At 48.6% G+C, this 19,257-nt stretch overlaps 1 protein-coding gene and 1 long non-coding RNA gene across 5 annotated transcripts in view; one reads left to right on the top strand and one right to left on the bottom strand.

The window, feature by feature from the left end:
* Window positions 1-10,783, top strand: part of LOC140426703 (glutaminyl-peptide cyclotransferase-like) — a 100,915-nt gene extending 90,132 nt beyond the window's left edge. For all 4 annotated transcript variants that reach the window (XM_072511805.1, XM_072511796.1, XM_072511814.1 and 1 more), the window contains exon 7: window positions 10,242-10,783. In XM_072511805.1, coding sequence (XP_072367906.1) covers window positions 10,242-10,387 — 146 coding nt within the window. In that variant the 3' untranslated portion in view covers window positions 10,388-10,783. The remainder of the gene's footprint in view (window positions 1-10,241) is intronic.
* Window positions 1-19,257, bottom strand: part of LOC140426722 (uncharacterized) — a 33,655-nt gene that overhangs the window by 2,291 nt on the left and 12,107 nt on the right. The window lies entirely within an intron of this gene.

The following is a 19,257-nucleotide window of genomic DNA, read 5'->3' as shown; positions in this document are numbered from 1 at the left end:
GACTTCCTCCCATTTTTTTCATCTCGTTCAGTGGAGAGCATGCCTTTCCCAGTAGTCGCCCATTCAGGTTTCCGCAGTTTCCCCCACTAGATCCTCATTTTGCGATTGTTGCGGCACCCATGGGTATCCCTTTGTTTCCCTATATAGGAAGTTTTTAATTTTCATGTATCTCAATTTGTTTCCCCCGGTCAGTTGGAACTTCTCTGTCAGTTCCTCTAGGTTTGCGTTATAACCTGCCTGCTTACCATTGGCTGGGGACTAACGGCAATCCCACAATCCTTTGGGAGTATGAACTTCCCCAATGAGGGGGATAGAGAAATAATTAGCAGATTCCCTGCATGAATAAAGCTGGCCAGTTTAGAACCGGCTAGAGGAGAGTGAGCAGCAAGGGAGTTGCTGCTGCAGTTGTATATATATGTTATTGTAAATAAATGTTATTTCTTTCTATCCTTCAACTCGTGTTGGATTCTTTGTGGCCCTCACAAATCTGGCGACGAGGGTTAAAGTGAATAGCTGTCAATACTGCTGAAGCCACCTCCCTGGATTTTTGTTGGATCCAGGTTAGAAGTTGTTTTCTTTTACACCATGCCTCTGTATGGACGTTTGGATGTTTTTGACGCTGCGCTGGAAAGCTGGAACCAGTACGCACAACGGATGCATTACTATTTCCGGGCAAACAACATCACCGAAAACGAGCGGCAGGTGGTCATATTGCTCTCCGCCTGCGGCACGTATACGTTTGGGGTGATTAGGAGCCTTACGTACTCAGCTACACCGGACACTAAAACGTTTGATGAACTTGTGAACTTAGTGGGGCAACATTTTAACCCAACACCGTCCACGATAGTCTAGCGTTACTAGTTTAATACCGCTGAGAGGACCCCAGGAGAATTCCTTGCCAAGTTTCTATCCAGGCTACGCAGGATTGTGGAGTACTGTGACTATGGTGAGACCTTTCAGAAATGTTACGCGACTGTTTGGTTTGCGGTATTAACAATGCGGCCACCCAGAGAAAGTTGTTCGCTGAGCCAACATTGACTTTTCAACAGGCCATTCAAATAGTATTGTCCCGAGAGAGCGCAGAACGGGGAGTGCAGGAGCTACATGGAATGGAGGTGCACGCCTTGGGGCACAACCCCTTCTGTCCGAAAGCGTCCCCCCGCACCCCTGCGGTACCTTGGGCGAGGCGGCGTCCAGATCAGCGCCGGTGGCCGTCGGACTTTCCTCCCCGAAGGGAGCCTTCTCCAGAACCAATGGATGAGGAGCCATGTCAGTGTCAGACTTGTGGGCACTGACCCCGTCACGGATGCCGGTCCTGGGGGAGCCAGAGGCGCCGTCGTTCTGACAGAAACTGGGGCCAGCCCAGGGGCCGTACCTTCCATTTGGATGAACCTGCGGCGACTACTCCCGTGGAGACGGAGGACGACTGCCTGCAGCTTCCCGTGTGGCCCCCATTAAGATGACAGTACGGATCAATGGTCACCTGCTTGAGATGGAGTTGGACACTGGCGCAGTGCTCTCCGTGATCGCCCAGAGGACATTCGACCGCATCAAGCAGGGTATACCGATCCTTACATTAACCGACACACAGGTCAGGTTGGCCACCTATACGGGGGAACCATTGGACATTGCAGGAACTACAATGACCCCTGTTGTTAATGGACGCCAGGAGGGGCGTTTCCCACTTATCGTGGTGCGCGGCCACGGGTCGGGACTGATTGCGCCATTTGCGGCTGCAGTGGCAGCACATCCTCCAAACAGTTTCTGGAGGGTTGACTGAGGTGCTAGGACGGTACCCAGATATATTCCAGCCCGGTTTGGGGAAAATAAAAGGGCCCATAGCCCGTATCCAAGTCGAACCAGGAGCCACACCGTGCTATTTCTGGGCGCGCCCAGTGCCTTACGCCTTGCTCGAGAAGGTAGAAGGGGAGCTCACCCGTTTGGAGGCTTTGCGTATTATTATGCCCGTCCATTTCGCTGACTGGGCAGCACCAATTGTACCTGTATTAAAGCTAGATGCCACAGTTCGCTTGTGCGGCGACTATAAACTTACAGTGACCACGGCTTCCCGGCTCGACCAATACCCAATGCCTCACATAGAGGATCTCTACGCGAAGCTTGCAGGCGGACTCTCGTTCACAAAATTAGATATGAGTCACGCCTACCTACAGTTGGAGCTGGACCCTGCCTCCCAGCCATATGTAACGATTAATACACACCGGGGCCTGTGAATATACACGGTTGCCCTTTGGGGTACCCTGTCTGCGCTATTTTTCAACGCGTCATGGAGGGCATTTTGAGAGGTTTATCGCGTGTCGTTGTCTACTTAAGACGACATTTTGATTACAGGGATGTCGGAGCAGGAACATTTGGAAAATTTGGAGGCTGTCCTTGGACGCTTTTCGGAGGCTGGAGTCCATTTAAGTCGCACAAAGTGCGTCTTTCTGCGAAGGAAGTAGGCTACCTGGGTTATCGGGTGAACCGCGAACGTTTGCACCCCATCGCAGAGAAGGTGCGCACAATTCAACAGTCCCCGCCCAACTGACACTTCACATCTTGGTTCTTTTCTCGGCCTTGTAAATTATTACGGGAAGTTCCTCCCCAATCAGGCAACTACGCTGGCCCCGTTGCACCTTCTGCTAAAGAAGAATCACACCTGGGTTTGGAGTCAGCCGCAAGAAACCACTTTCCGGCGGGTAAAACAACAATTGTCGTCGTCTGGGGTACTAACCCACTATGATCCTGGAAAGCCTTTGCTCATCACATGTGATGCATCCCCGTATGGTATTGGGGCCGTCCTGTCCCACAAGATGGAGAACGGGGCCGAGCGGCCGATAGCTTTCGCCTCCCGCACTTGACTGCAGCGGAAAAGAAGTATGCGCAGATCGACAAGGAGGGCCTGGCAGTGGTCTTTGCGGTGAAACGCTTCCACCAGTATGTGTATGGCCGCCATTTCACTATCGTGACTGATCATAAGCCTCTGCTGGGACTTTTCCAAGAGGATCAGCCAATACCGCCCATTGCTTCCACACGGATCCAGCGCTGGGCTTTGTTGCTCGCTGCCTACAAGTATTCTCTGGAGCTCAAACCAGGAACCCAGATAGCAAATGACAACACACTGAGCCAATTGCCTTTATCGACCGGCCCCATGTCGACCCCCACGACCGGTGAGGTGGTTGCAACCCTAAATTTTATGGACACCTTGCATGTCACAGCATCACAGATCCGTGATAGACCCAGACGGAGCCAGTCCTGTCAAAGGTTCGGCACATAGTCCTGTATGGTGGGCAGCATAGACAGCTCCCTGGCGAGTTGCGGGCATTTTCCTCCAAGCTGTCAGAATTTAGCGTGGAAGACGGCATCCTCTTGTGGGGGACGCGTGTGATTGTCCCGGAAAAAGGACAGGAGCTGATACTAAGAGACTTGCACAATGGGCATCCGGGTGTGACCAAAATGAAAATGTTGGCCCGGAGTTATGTCTGGAGGCCAGGCCTCGACACCGACATTGAGAAGGTGGCTCAAAACTGCTCCATTTGCCAGGAGCATCAGAAGCTTCCGCCAACCGCGCCCCTTCATCACTGGGAATGGCCAGGGTGGCCTTGGGCGTGCTTGCATGTGGATTTCGCAGGCCCTTTTCAAGGATCCATGTTCCTTCTATTAATCGATGCCCAGTCTCAATGGTTAGAGGTGCATAAGATGGTAGGTACAACATCCTGCGCAACAATCGAGAAGATGCATTTGTCTTTCAGTACGCATGGCCTCCCTGAGGTGCTGGTCACGGACAACGGCACTCTGTTCACAAGTGAGGAGTTTGCAAGGTTCATGAAGATGAACGGCATACGCCATATCCGTACCGCCCCATACCACCCGGCTTCAAATGGGTTGGCGGAGCGCGCAGTAGACATTCAAACAAGGCCTAAAGAAGCAGTCTTCCGGGTCGTTGGACATGAGACTGGCTCGTTTTTTGTTTACATATAGGATCACCCCACATGCGGCGACTGGGGTAGCTCCCGCGGAACTTCTAATGGGCCGGAGACTTCGCACTCGCCTTAGCATGGTTTTCCCAGATATTGGCGCAAAAGTACATCGTACACAAGAACGGCAAGTACATGTTTTTTCTCGGCATCGGCCGATTCGGCAGTTTGCGCCCAGTGACCCAGTGTTCGTTCGGAATTTTTATGGTGGTGCCCAGTGGGTCCCTGGTGTGATCTTTTGCCAAACGGGCCCTATCTCGTACCAGGTGCAAGCCCAAGGTCGTCTCCAGCGCAAGCATGTAGACCACGTTCGGTCTAGAAGCCCATCCCTTCCAAAGGTTCCCTGCCCCCGGAGCTCATTTCTACAGCCACAGAGACCAGACACAGTGGAAAGTATTCCTCACAATCTTCCTCTGGTGCCGCACTCAAAGCCTGCGCAGGACGTTGCAGAACCGCGAGGAGATAGAGACGCCGAGATGACGGAGGCAGCGGACTTCGACTCCGATTATGGAGACACAGGAGGCCTCAGAGGGGGAATCCTCGGGCCCACGGGCCATGGATGTACAACCGTTACGCCATTCATCACGGAAGCGCCGTTCTCCATCTCGTTGCCGCCTGATCCAGCGCCTCGTGCAAATGGTGTCCAGCCTGCGGCAAAACTAGTCCGACGCCCTCCTTCGCCAGGGTCTTCAGTGGATTCCTTGGACTTTGGGGGTGGGGGAGTGGGGAGGGATGTTATTACCTGCCTGCTTACCATTGGCTGGGGACTAATGGCAATCCCACAATCTTTTGGGAGTATGAGCTTCCCCAATGAGGGGGGGGGCGGAGAAATCATTATCAGATTCCCTGCATAAATAAAGCTGGCCAGTTTGGAATCGGCTAGAGAGTGAGCAGCAAGGGAGTTGTTGCTGCTGTTGTATGTATATATATATATATATATATATATGTTATTGTAAATAAATGTTATTTCTTTCTATCCTTCAACTCATGCTGGATTCTTCGTGGCCCTCACAAAACGTTGTTAGTCTGTTGTCTGTGTAGATGTTCCTAATTGTCAGTGTCCCCCGTTCTGTCTTCATCTTTTGAAGGTGGCGTCCATTTTGGCTGAGGCGAACCTGTGGTTGTTGCCGATGGGGGCCTTGATAGACATTTTGGATAGACTGAAGTGTTGTCTTAGTTATTAGTTCCATGACTCGCGTGTGGCCATCACCAATGTGCTCTTTGAGAGCTTAATTGGTGGGGATGGGAGCACTGCCATGGCCAGGGCCCGGAGTAATGACCCGTTGCAGGGCCCTCTTCCATTCTTACCCATTCGGCCTCTGGTTCCTTTATCCATCCCTTTACTCTTTCTGCTGTTGCTGCCCAGTGGTAATATTGCAGGTGTGGGAGGGCTAGGCCCCCCCATGCTTCTCGTTCTTTGCAGGACTTTTTGGGGATCCTTGGGTTCGTTCGCCCCCCCCCCCACACATACACACAAACACTATGTTCAATTTTACCACGGAGTTGAAAAAAGCCCTGGGGATGCAGATCGGTATGGATCTGAACAGGAAGAAGAACCTGGGCAATATGTTCATCTTGATCCTCTGCACCCTCCCAGTGAGGGAGAGTGAGAATTTGTCCCACCTCTGCAAGTTCTTTTTAACTTCCTCCACCAGGCTAGTCAGGTTCCACTTGTGGATCCATGTCCAGTCATGGGCGATTTGGTTCCCGAGGTAGTGGAATTTGTTTCGGGCCTGTTTAAATGGCAATAACCTCCAGCTCTGCCTTCTCTCTTGCGGGTTCACCGGGAAGATCTCAGTTTTGCTCAGGTTGACTTTGTAGCCCGAGAAGGCTCCAAACTCTTTCATGAGTGCTATAATTCCCTCCATGCTGCTTTGTGGATCCACGATGTAGAGAAGTAGGTCATCTGCATAGAGCGAGACTTTGTGCTCTCTTGTCTCCTCTCCAGGTTCCCTTTCAATTCTTTGCCGCTCTGAGCACAATCACTCGTGGCTCGATCGCTAGGGTGCACGGCCGCGGGGACAGAGGGCATCCCTGCCTCACACTTCTGCAGCTGGAAGTACTTAGAGCTGATGGTGTTCATCTGGTGCACTTTTGTTGATGGCTGAAGAAACCACACTGTGAGACATACCACAAGTACTGGATATGAAGTGGTTGTCGGGTGTCATTGCTGCTTGTTGTTTTTTCAGTGTTGGCACTGTTGTAACCTATTGGATAGGGACAATTGGTTACCCCAAATCTTGGGGAATATGAGCTCACTCAATAAGGGGTGGGGCAATTGTTAACATTTCAGCTGTATAACTAGAGCTGGCCCGTTTGATACCGGCTAGAGAGAGAACCAGTAACAAAGTATTGGTGCTGTGTAAATAAAGTTTTAAGTTTTGTTTGACTCTCAAATCTGTGTTGGACTCTTTGTGACCCTCATGAAAGGCACTTATTGTCAAGCACATGTAGTCACTGATCATGATGGTGGCGTTCAACAGGTAACGTTGTCATCTTCCTCTGGTGTCAGCTAGTGTCTCCCAGGTCCTTCCATATTACACTTGCAAGAATTCTTGATTCTATTTTAGAGTACAACTGATTATCAGCAATCTTCCCGAAAATCTACACATGCTCCTTTGTTGAGGACATAATGAGTGTTTTAAAATTTGGTGATATTGGTATGATCGAAATATGGATGGAAATAGAGACTGAAGAAGGAATAAAAGTTGAGGATCATGGAATAGCAGAGTCAGCTTTGGTAAAAGAAATAGCTGAAAGGCACACAACAGAGAATTATGGTAAATGGCTGTTTTTCAGACTGGAGAGTGATGGTGTTCCACAAGGGTCAGGGCTAGAACCACTGGGCTGGATTCGGCGATTGCCGAAATCGGGTTCGGCCGGAGAATCCACATTTACGCCGGAATCGGGGGCGGCGATGTTATTGTGATGCTCCGCCCCTTCAAAAACGGCGTACTCTGGGAATATGCCGCACGCTGTATGGACGGCCTCAGGACGTCACCTGAGGCCCTCCCCCGATGGGCCGAATCCCCGGCGGCATAGCTCGCGTGTGCTCACGCTGTTCTGGGACCTTGCATGGTGGCTGCGGACTATGTCTATAGTTTGGGGGGGGGGGGGGGGGGGGAGGTGTTTCCCTGGCTGTGGGGGGCGGGGGGCTTCGGTGGGGGCTGGGGGACTGATGGGGTGTGGTCTAGGGATGGCGAGGCTGGTTACAGGAGGGCAGTTTTTGGCAGGCCGGTTCGGCGCGTGGCCGGTGCCATGTTGCACGGCCCGCCGCTGCCGTGCGCATGCGTGGCCATGGACCCAGCCATTCAGGGCTTTACGCTGCAAGACGGCTAGCCCCCCATCGGTTGGAGGATCAGTGCGAGGGCGCCGCCGACATTCTGGCCGTAAGATCAGACGGATCCTGCGGATATAGACGCAGGATTGGAGAATCCAGCCCACTGTTTTTTTTATAAATGACTTGGCTTTTAAATACAGAGTAAAATTTCAAAATTCACTGACGATACCAAACTTGGGAAGTGAGGCAAACAGTGGGGATGATATTAATCAACTGCTACAGGATACAGTCGACTGGCAAAATGAGAATACCGAAGACGGGGATCTGATTTAATACCAAGAAGTGTGAGTTGATACATTTTGGCAAACGGATAGCGGAGAAGTAATGCCAAAGTAATTGCAAAGTTCTCAAGAACGTTTAACGGGATCTGGGGATTCATGCACATAGATCTTTTAGGTGGTAGGATGAATTGACGGAGTAGTTCGGAAAACATATGCAGCTGGATTCTTCACCGGCGGGATCCTCCGTTTCGCTGGCAGCGCACTCACGCCCGCGGATTTCCCAAAAACATGGCGATGCCCACAATGGGAAATCCCATTGACCGGCTGCCAGGGCGGACAATCCTGCAGCCAGTGGGGGCGTGTTGCACGCAAATACAGATACGGCGGGACGTGGAATCCCGCCCATCGGATCTTGAGCTTCATAAGTAGAGATATTGAGTACAAATGCAGGGAAGTTATGCTCAAACTTGGTTAAACTCTGGTTCGGCCACAATTAGACCATTGTCCCTGTTCTGGCCACCACACTTTAGGAAGGTTGTGAGGGTCCTTTTATAGGGTGTGGAGGAGATTACACAATGGTTCCAGAGTTGAGGGATTTTAGCTGCAACTAGGGTTAGAGAAGGTTGGAACAAAGGAGATTGAGAGGAGATTTGACATGGGTGTACAAGGTAATGGCAGGTTAGATGAAGTGGTACACGGGGAGAAAGATTAATGGTTTTGAGCAAGAGATGCAGGGGAGAAGTGAGGAAAATTTTTATTATGCAGCAGGTGGCAATGCTCTGAAACTCAGTGCCTATGAGAGTGGTGTAAATGGAGACAATGGGCACAATTTAACAACTTCGCCGTGCCCGACTTGGTGACGCAACGAGGCCATTGAATCTTGTGAGTCCTTTCGCGAGATTTGAGACGCTTTAAACACCTTGCGAGATTTAATGAGATCTCAAGATTTAACAAGATCGCTGGGCGAGGTGCAGATTAACATATAAGGCTCATTTAAATATGTCAGTGCTGTATTCGCCCAATGCCCAAGAACTAACGGTCTTGCCTGGGAGACCTTGCCAGGGTGCCATTTTACACTGGTTTCCACAAACGTGGATCTCCCAGGCCATTAGATGCCCCTGGGGGTTGGGCTCTGCGCAGGGTAGTACCCTGACACATCCTGCTGGCACCTGGGAACCTTGGTACTGCCAGCCTGGCATCTTGGCACTGCCATCTGGGAGCACCTTGACAGTCTCACCCTGGCACTGCTGGGGTGCCCAGGTGGAACTGCCAGGCTGGCAGGGGCACTGCTAGGGTGCCAGGCTGGCAGTGCCAATGTGCCCAGGTGTCATATTGCCCGTACCAGAGATCGGACCCAGGGGTGCCTTTCCCTTAAGAGGTGGGGTGCAGGGGCTCAAAAACCCCCTAAGAGGCACATTGGGTGCAGTGAGGCGGGGGTTTCGGTGGAAATGAAGGGGGTCGAAAGATCAGGGTGGATTTTAAAATGGCGCCTGATCCACGAGTTGTCTTCCTGCATTGGCAAGTTGAGCGCGCTCCAGGCGCCGAGAAACACCCCACTAAAGGCGCCCAAAATGGGCTAATTGGATGGCCACGTGAATGAAAAAGACTTGTAAGTCTATGTGATAGAGCAAGGGAATGACTGGATTGCTCTATGTAGAGCCAGCATGGACAAAATGTGCGAGAAGACCACCTTGTGTGCTATATTAACTTTAATGAATGATGCAAAGTAATATGTTTTGCATAGACCAACTGTACTATCCAAAAGGTTGGTTTACAGGTGCAAAAGGTGATTAAGAAGGCGAATGGAGTTTTGTCCTTCATTGCTAGAGGGATGGAGTTGAAGACTAGGGAGATTATGCTGCAACTGTATAAGGTGTTAGTGAGGCCACATCTGGAGTAGTGTGTTCAGTTTTGGTCTCATTACCTGAGAAAGGACGTACTGGCACTGGAGGGTGTGCAGAGGAGATTCACTAGGTTAATTCCAGAGCTGAGGGGGTTGGATTACGAGGAGAGGTTGAGTAGACTGGGACTGTACTCGTTGGAATTTTGAAGGTTGGGGGAGGATCTTATAGAAACATATAAAATTATGAAAGGAATAGATAGGATAGATGCAGGGAGGTTGTTTCCACTGGTGGGTGAAAGCAGAACTAGGGGGCATAGCCTCAAAATAAGGGGAAGTAGATTTAGGACTGAGTTTAGGAGAAACATCTTCACCCAAAGGGTTGTGAATCTATGGTATTCCCTGCTCAGTGAAGCAGTTGAGGCTCCTTCATTAAATGTTTTCAAGATAAAGATAGATAGTTTTGGAGAATAAAGGGTTATGGTGTTCAGGCCAGAAAGTGGAGCTGAGTCCACAAAAGATCAGGCATTCTCTCATTGAATTGCAGAGCAAGCTCAAAGGGCCAGATGGCCTACTCCTGCTCCTAGTTCGTATGATCTTATGTACTGAAAGTTGTGTATATTTGTCTGCATTAAAAGGGCAGAAAATAACAACATGAGAGGTGATGCCTGAAGTAAATCACAGATTCACATTGGTCTTTGTTATACTTCAATAAAGCATCTTCAAGAGGACTTCCTCAAAAGAAGTAAATGCCTTTCACTAACATGTTGAAATTCAAACATCTTATGAGAACACTGTAGAATGTGATACCGAAAGGAATTAACCAATATATGTCAAGTAATTCTTCACTCTTTTATGTTCTATAGATGTTCCTATTCTACACATCATACCTTCGCCTTTCCCTCAAGTATGGCACAGAATGGAGGATAATGAGGATAATCTGGATCCAATAACAATTGATAACCTTAATAAAATATTGCAGCTGTTTGTTTTGGAATATCTCAGATTATGATATAACCTTTGTCTCTCCCAAATGGATGGTTTTGAGTAAAGTTCTTCAAACCAAATGTATTTCAGAAAGTACACAAGCGGACCCCGCTGCCTGAATGCAAATGGGAAACCTTTAATTTACAAATAACCAAATTTGGTCACCTAGATAATGTTCGTAAGGATTTAATGTATTGAAAAATCAATAGATTGTTGCTCACTAATAGAAGCTTCATGGCATACATTCTTGGCAAACAATATATGCTGTTATTAAAGTTTTCTTGGTAATTTTGTTTTAGTATCCATTTGAAACCTTTTACGGTGACATGTATTAATTTAACTGCATCTAAAATATATTTGAACTGCAATTTTTAAGTTTGGCTATTGTAATGCATGCATTAAATAGTACAGTTGTACTGCATACTTTGTGTTGGTCTAAATTGGATTTTTGACTTGAGAGAATCAATTCATGTTGGGCATAATTTCAAATGGTGTGAAGTCAATTTTTGCAAGAACTGAGGAAGTAAATGTTTAGGACAAATCCTGCTTTTCAACACTAAGAACTGAAAGGCTGAAAAAAATTGTGAATTTCTAATAATAGAGATGAGTTGAAATCAGCAACAAAGAACATTGCAGCACAGGAACAGGCCCTTTGGCCCACCAAGTCTGCGCCGATCCAGATTCCTTATGGGACCTACTACTTATTGTCCAAACGATCTGTATCCCTCTATTCCCTGCCCGTTCATGTGTCTATCAAGATACATTTTTTTAAATATATATATTTTATTGACATTTTTCAAACAGAGATTTTCCGTTTTTACAACTTAATAAAGGAATATGCATTAAACGTTATTTAAATAATATATTAAACTAACAACAAATGAAAGAAATGAGAAATAAACAAAACGCAAATATCAACAACTGGCAAAAAACAAAAACATGGGATAATACCCCCCCCCACCCCCCCACCCCCCCGGGTTGCTGCTGCTGTCTTTTCTGTTTTTCCATTATCGTTCCGCGAGATAGTCAAGGAACGGTTGCCAACCCCTGGTGAACCCCTGAGCCGATCCTCTTAACGCATATTTTATTCGCTCCAGTCTTATAAACCCTGCCATGTCGTTTATCCAGGCCTCCAAGCCCGGGGGCTTCGCTTCTTTCCACATGAGTAGAATCCTTCGCCGGGCTACTAGGGACGCAAAGGCCAGAACGTCGGCCTCTTTCGTCTCCTGCACTCCCGGTTCTTCTGCAACCCCAAATATAGCTAACCCCCAGCTTGGTTTGACCCGGACCACCACCACCTTTGAGACCACTCTTGCCACACCCTCCCAGAACTCATGCAGTGCCGGACACGACCAGAACATGTGGGTGTGGTTCGCCGAGCTTCCCGAGCACCTCCCACACCTATCCTCCATCCCAAAAAACATGCTCAGTCTTGCTCCCATCATATGCGCCCTGTGTAGAACCTTAAATTGAATCAGGCTAAGCCTGGCACATAAGGACGAGGAATTTACCCTGCTTAGGGCATCTACCCACAGCCCCTCCTCAATCTCTTCCCCCAGCTCCTCTTCCCATTTTCCCTTCAGCTCCTCTACCATCGTCTCCCCCTCGTCTCTCATTTCCCTGTATATTTCTGACACTTTACCTTCTCCAACCCATGCCCCCGAAATCACTCTATCCTGGATCCCTTGCGTCAGGAGCTGCGGAAATTCCCTCACCTGTTGCCTCGTAAATGCCCTCACTTGCATGTATCGGAAAGCGTTCCCTGGTGGCAACTTATATTTTTCTTCCAATGCTCCCAAACTCGCAAACATCCCGTCCACAAACAGCTCCTTCAGCTTCCTAATTCCTGCTCGCTGCCAACATTGAAATCCCCCATCTATCCTCCCTGGTGGCAACTTATATTTTTCTTCCAATGCTCCCAAACTCGCAAACGTCCCGTCCATAAACAGGTCCTTCAGCTTCCTAATTCCTGCTCGCTACCAACATTGAAATCCCCCATCTATCCTCCCCGGGACGAACCTGTGGTTATTCCTTATCGGGGACCACACTGAGGCACTCGTCACTCCCCTATGTCGTCTCCACTGCCCCCAGATCTTCAAGGTCGTCACCACCACTGGGTTTGTGGTGTACCTTTTCGGGGAGAACGGTCGTGGCGCCGTCGCCAGCGCTTTTCGGCTCGTTCCCTTACAGGACACCGTCTCCAACCTTTTCCACGCCGCACCTTCTTCTTCCCTCATCCACTTACAGACCATCGACACATTGGTGGCCCAATAGTAGTCACTCAGACTCGGCAGTGCCAATGCCCCTCTGTCCCTACTGTGCTGCAGGAACCCCCTCTTTACCCTCGGGGTCTTTCCCACCCACACAAAGCTCATAATGCTCCTGTCTATTTTTTTAAAGAAGGCCTTTGTAATCAGGATGGGGAGGCACTGAAACACGGAAAGAAACCTGGGGAGGACCACCATTTTAACCGCCTGTACTCTGCCCGCCAATGATAGTGGCACCATATCCCACCTCTTGAAGTCCTCCACCGTCTGCTCTACCAATCGCGTCAGGTTAAGTTTATGTAGGGTTCCCCAGTTCCTGGCCACCTGAATCCCCAGGTATCGAAAATTCCTTGCTACTCTCCTCAGCGGCATAGCATCTATCCCCCTGCCCTGTTCCCCGGGGTGCATCACAGAAAGTTTGCTCTTTCCCATGTTTAATTCGTATCCCGAGAGCTCTCCAAACTCCCTGAGTATCTGCATTACCTCTAGCATCCCCTCTACCGGGTCCGCCACATATAGCAGCAAATCGTCTGCATATAGTGACACTTGATGTTCCTCTCCCCCTCTAAACACCCCCCTCCACTTCTTAGAGTCTCTCAGCACTATGGCCAATGGTTCAATTGCCAACGCGAACAGTAAAGGGGACAGGGGGCACCCTTGTCTTGTATCCCTATGTAATCGAATGTATCCCGATCTTTGCCTGTTTGTAACGACGCTTGCCACCGGGGCCGCGTACAAGAGTCTAACCCATCTGATGAACCCCTCCCCGAACCCAAATCTCTTCAGCACCTCCCACAAATAGTTCTACTCCACCCTATCGAATGCCTTCTATGCATCCATTGCCACCACTATCTCTGCCTCCCCCTCCGGTGGGGGCATCATCATCACCCCCAGCAACCTTCGTACATTGGCATTCAATTGTCTCCCCTTAACAAACCCTGTCTGGTCGTCATGTACCACCCCTGGGACACAATCCTCTATCCTTGTCGCCATCACTTTGGCCAGCAGTTTGGCGTCTACGTTTAGGAGGGAGATGGGCCTGTTTGACCCGCACTGCAACGGGTCTTTGTCCCGTTTCAGGATTAGCGATATCGTTGCCTCCGACATTGTCGGGGGTAATGTCCCCCTTTCCTTTGCCTCATTAAAGGTTCTCGCCAAAAGCGGGGCCAACAGGTATATTTCCTATAAAATTTCACCGGGAACCCATCTGGTCCCGGGGCCTTCCATGCTTGCATTCTCCCAATTCCTTTGATCACCTCATCCACCTCAATCTGCGCCCCACCTGCCACCTCCTGCCCCTCCACCCTCGGGAACTCTAGCTGGTCCAAAAAGTGTCTCATTCCCTCTTTCCCCTCCGGGGGTTGGGACTTGTACAGCCTCTCATAGAATGTCTTGAACACCTCGTTCACTTTCCCTGCTCTCTGCTCCATCTTTCCCGTTTCGTCCCTAACTCCACCAATCTCTCTCGCCGCCCCCCTCTTCCGAAGTTGTTGGGCCAGCAGCCGGCTCGCCTTTTCCCCATATTCATATTGTATCCCCTGTGCCTTCCTCCACTGTGTTTCTGCCTTTCCCGTGGTCAGCAGGTCAAACTCCGTCTTTAATCTTCGTCTTTCCCTGTATAGCCCTTCGTCTGGGGTCTCCGCATACTTCCTATCCACCCTCAAAATGTCCCCTACTAATCTCTCTCTTTCTTTACCCTCGTTTCCCCTTGTGGGCTCTGATGGAAATCAGCTCTCCTCTAACCACCACCTTCAATGCTTCCCATACTACTCCCACCTGGACTCCCCCATCGTCATTGACCTCCAGGTATCTTTCGATGCATCCCCTCACCCTTCCGCATACCCCCTCGTCCGCCAGTAGTCCCATGTCTAATCGCTAGAGTGGGCACTGGTCCCTTTCCTCTCCGAGTTCCAGCTCCACCCAATGCGGGGCGTGATCTGAAACGGCTATGGCTGAGTACTCCGTTCCTGCCACTTTCGGGATCAGTGCCCTTCCCAAAACAAAAAAGTCTATCCGGGAATATACCTTGTGGACGTGGGAGAAAAAGGAAAACTCTTTACCCATCGGTCTGGCGAATCTCCATGGATCTACTCCCCCATTTGCTCCATGAACCCCTTAAGCACCTTGGCCGCTGCCGGCCTTCTCCTGGTCCTGGATCTGGACCGGTCCAGCCCTGGGTCAAGCACTGTGTTAAAGTCCCCCCCCATTAACATGTTTCCCACCTCCAGGTCCGGGATATGTTAACACTTTTCTAACCACACATACTTAAGAAGCGGTAATAGCTAAAGATTGTGTCTGGACTACACCTTATCTGAAATTTCTATTTCTTTCACTCACTACTTTCACTGTACTCCTTTTCCACCCTCCCAAAACTAACGCCTCCAGGCAGGAGTCACCTTATGTACAACCAATCAAACCATGGACACCACCGGAAGTCTCCATTCTTAGTATTGTAATTTACTAGAGTAAAAGAGATGGGGAAAAAATTACTTCCAAAAAGTGTGGAAAATAATGTGAAGTGGAGACTTAGCTTTTACTGCATTGGTGCTGTTCCAGTGCTTTGGAAGGAGATAGTGTAAATTGAAGCCACTTCAGTCTGATATTACTTTTTAAAAAATACTTCCAATATATACATTTCTCCATTACTTTGCCAAAGATAAAAATGTTTTAAATATTTCAATTGGAATTTGCTCATGGCTGGGCTTTGCATTTTAGTTCTGGTCTGAGTTAAGGCCAATCTTCATTAAAGCAGTTTTGGTAAAAAATAGGGGAGAGACGTGGCAGTATGAGCAGTGGTTACTATGACTACAAATGCAATCCAGAGTTTCACGAAAAAGTGAAGCTTTATTGCTGTAACCTCTGTTAATGTCTGTATAAAAGCATACTTTCTGAAGCTACCTAGCACATATTAAAGATTACTGTCAGCAAATAGTGGTCAAAAGTTCAACATTAGCCATTCCAACTTTGTATAGATCACTCATGATCTATTTTTGAATTATGAGTGCATACAACTGAAAGAACATTGGAAGAGTTCTGAGAACAGCAACAGTGATCATTTCTGGGACTGAAATAAACCTCAGCGTCGAATTTCTGTTCACTGGATGAAAGATCGAGAAACAAATGATCATGTTTTTTATTAAAATTGTTAAAAACATAGAGTTGCATGAATCATAGAATTTACAGTGCAGAAGAAGGCCATTCGGCCCATGGAGTCTGAACTGGCCCTTGGAAAGAACACCTTACTTAAGCCCCCATTCCCACCCTATCCCCGAAACCCAGTAACCCCCACCTAGCCTTTTTTTGGACACTGAGGGCAATTCAGCAAGGCCAATCCACCTAACCTGCACATCTTTGGACTGTGGGAGGAAACCGGAGAATCGAACCTGGGATCCTGGATATGTCAAGCAACTGTACTAACCACTGTGCTACCATGCTGTCCATACATAATATGGACTCTAGCTGGTTAGTTGACTTGAACTGACGGCATGCAACTTGAGGACACATGCATGGTATTTTCAAACTTTGGAATTGGAAACAAATTTTGTGTACATATCAAATAATTTATTACATTTCACCAACAGGGGATGTATATATATCTTTCCAAAGACATAGGACAAAATATTACAGACCCCACTAGCAAGTTTGCGGGCAAGAAGCGCAGATAATTCCATGGGTGGGCTTCCGACCTCCCCAACCTGTCTGCAATTTTACGAGAGGCAGGCTGCTATATATATTGAGGCCGGTAGGAGTTGGAGTAATAGAGCTTTACAGCACAAAAATACCATTTTGCCCATTGTGCCTGCACCTATCATCATGCACATATCTATTCGAATCCCATTTTCCACTTGGTCCATAGTCCTGTACACTATGGGGTTTTGTTGCTAACTTTTGCCTTAGTTTAATTGCTCTGTTTTATCGCCTTTGCTCTTGAGTCGCCAGGTATCTTTCTGATAACGCCATGTGGTTCAAGTCCGAGTAATGATCAATAATCCAATACACCGCTTAGTAAGATTTAAATCAAAGCACATTTATTATACACAGTAATCACTACTCATGCATAAATTCTATGTCTAAGCTACTTCTACGACTAACAGGCCAATACTTAACTCAGAACTGGCCCACCAGGTCAGGGGAACGAATGGCCTTTCGTTCGGGTTCTGAGTCTGCGGGATTCGAAGTTGGTACGGATTGGTAGCTAGGAGCGCCTATCTCGTAGCGAGCGTTGAATTAAGACTTGCGTCAGTCGACGATCACTGCACCGGTCACGGTCAATGTTGGTTCGTGTTGCTGGGTGACCCTCCTTCTCCCTTGCCCGGTCCCAGGAAAACCAAGAAATCTCCTTTAGCACAAAACCCCCGCACAGACACCCAAGCCCCAAAGAACCATCATTGCAAATGAAAGCCCCATCTCTTGCCTTGTCCAAATATATACAGCATCGACTAATTTAGTACATACACCAACACGCTGTGAAAAAATAAAGTTACATGAGGCTACATTGGTACACAACCATTTCTCAATTCTGCCACAGTCCTTCTGCCTTCCCAAACTCCTCCACTGCTTCCGCCGTCCCAAAATAAAAGTCCTTGGATTTGTAGGTCACCCTCAACTTAGCTGGATATAATGTGGCCACCTAAAATGGCTGATTCACGATTAATTTGGCCAAACCTCGATGTAAAATGGCGAACTGAAAAGGCTGATGGGAAAATCAGCCAACAGGGCACAAACGGACAGCTGCAGACAGAACAGTGTATTCGGCTCTGGGGAAGTCAGCCCAGACCGATATCTGCAACCATTAGTAGCACATCAACCCAGCCATTTGCAGTTTAATCGGCGATCCCCAGGAACAATTGCAACAAATTAGCAATTGAAAGCTGATCCAGACCTCTCGGCGCCAGCAGTGGCCGAGACAAACAAAGGTGAACGACCACCGCCCGATCAAGGAATCGCCCCATTATTGGAGCATATCGAACCCAGTGATTGGGACCAAGTCCAATCACTTGGGACCAGGGTCAAGGCCCGCCCCGAGAGGAAGGAAGCCACTGGGAACTAAAAAGATAGGGGCCAAGTTCAGATCAACCCTTCTTCTCCTACTCGCAACCTTCGAGACCCTTCGACGAAAGAACAAGTAAGTCATACTCCAGCGATCGCTACCAGATAGGTGTTCGAGACTATCGACCCGTACCAGCCTTTTTGAATCCCGCAGGTCAGACCCAATTCGATAAGCCATTAGTTCCCTGACCTGGTGGGCCAACACCAAAGTTACGTATTGGCCTTTAGTGGTAGGTAATAGTCTAGAAGTAGGATTACTGTATAAGTATTTATTACTGTATATAATAAATGATCGTTGATTTAACATTTACTAAGTGGTGTGCTGTATTATTAATCATTACTTGAGCTTGAACCACGTGGCGGTATCAGAAAGATACCTGGCGACTCGTGAGCAAAGGTGACAGAATTAGAGCTAATAAAACTAAGACTAATAAGAGCAACATTTTGGCGACATCCTGACGGGACCCGATCTAGAAGTGGAAAACCACTCCGGGAGAACCCAAGAAATTTGAATAGAATCCAATTGGAAACAAACAAAAAAAGACACAAGTGTTCAATTCGGAAGTGTGTGTATGCATGCGTAACTAACAGGGCTATAAGGTAAAACTGATAGATTTTTGTTGCGTCAAAACTGTCGGAAGTCTGTATTTTCGGAAATTAGCGCAAGCCGTACCCGCATCTACGACACCACCTTAGCCCCCTGTTCCAAATTTAACCGAAGCAAGCAGATAGGAGAGATGGCCATGCAGGCAATGCAACGCCTCATGAACCCTGAGGAATTTGCGGTCGCAGCGACCAGCAGCAGTAGAGTGGGACAGTGCCCCACTTGGGAAGAGGAAATTCGGAAATACCTCAAGGGCAAAGGATGGCCCATGTGGAATGATTTCTGTAATAATGACGACTCAGGTCCCGGAAGTATAGGGCATACTTGGTGGGAGAACATGAGTGAGATCCACAAAAAGAACTTAGCAAAAGCTCGCAAGCCGATGGCAATTGTGTCCTGTCTGGCACAATTGCGAGGCACAGAGGAGGTCGTCAGGACGCTCCACAAAGAAGTAGAGGGCATACATCATATGAGTAAAGACGATGTATGCGAGCTGGAGAAAGAGAATCTGGAAGTAAGGCGGAAATTAGCAGCAAAGGACAAAGAGGTGGCTGATGCCAAACGGGGTCACCAGTTTTGTCTGGCGCATTGGAGTAGTTTCCAGTCCCAGTACGAAAAGGCTTATCAGGACACGCAGCGTGCAGTCCTGGTAAAGAAAGAGACAGAGAAGCAGGTGGAGACGCTACAGAAGCAATGTAGTGATCTCAAGGCAGCCTTGAGAGCGCTCCACGCTGCAACCACGGAACAAAGGCAGAGCACCATAGACCATGCAAAGTGCCGGAAGCAAATTGCAGACCTGCAATCACGGCTTTCTGTCCAAAAGGGATTCCAAGAAACCTTTGGGGAAAGTTTAGACCAGGAAGACGGCCCTGATTGGGAAGAATTACAGGAAACATCGCAGAGATATGTTCAGGGAACATGTGCGCAGGGAAAGCCCCACAGGAGAAAAGCACCCCCACCCCCCACATAGCAGGT

This window comes from Scyliorhinus torazame, chromosome 1 (assembly GCF_047496885.1).
Source record: "Scyliorhinus torazame isolate Kashiwa2021f chromosome 1, sScyTor2.1, whole genome shotgun sequence".
Classification (NCBI taxonomy): Eukaryota; Metazoa; Chordata; class Chondrichthyes; order Carcharhiniformes; family Scyliorhinidae; genus Scyliorhinus; species Scyliorhinus torazame.
The sequence above is the reverse complement of the archived record's forward strand: the minus strand, read 5'-3'. Positions and strand labels throughout refer to the sequence as shown.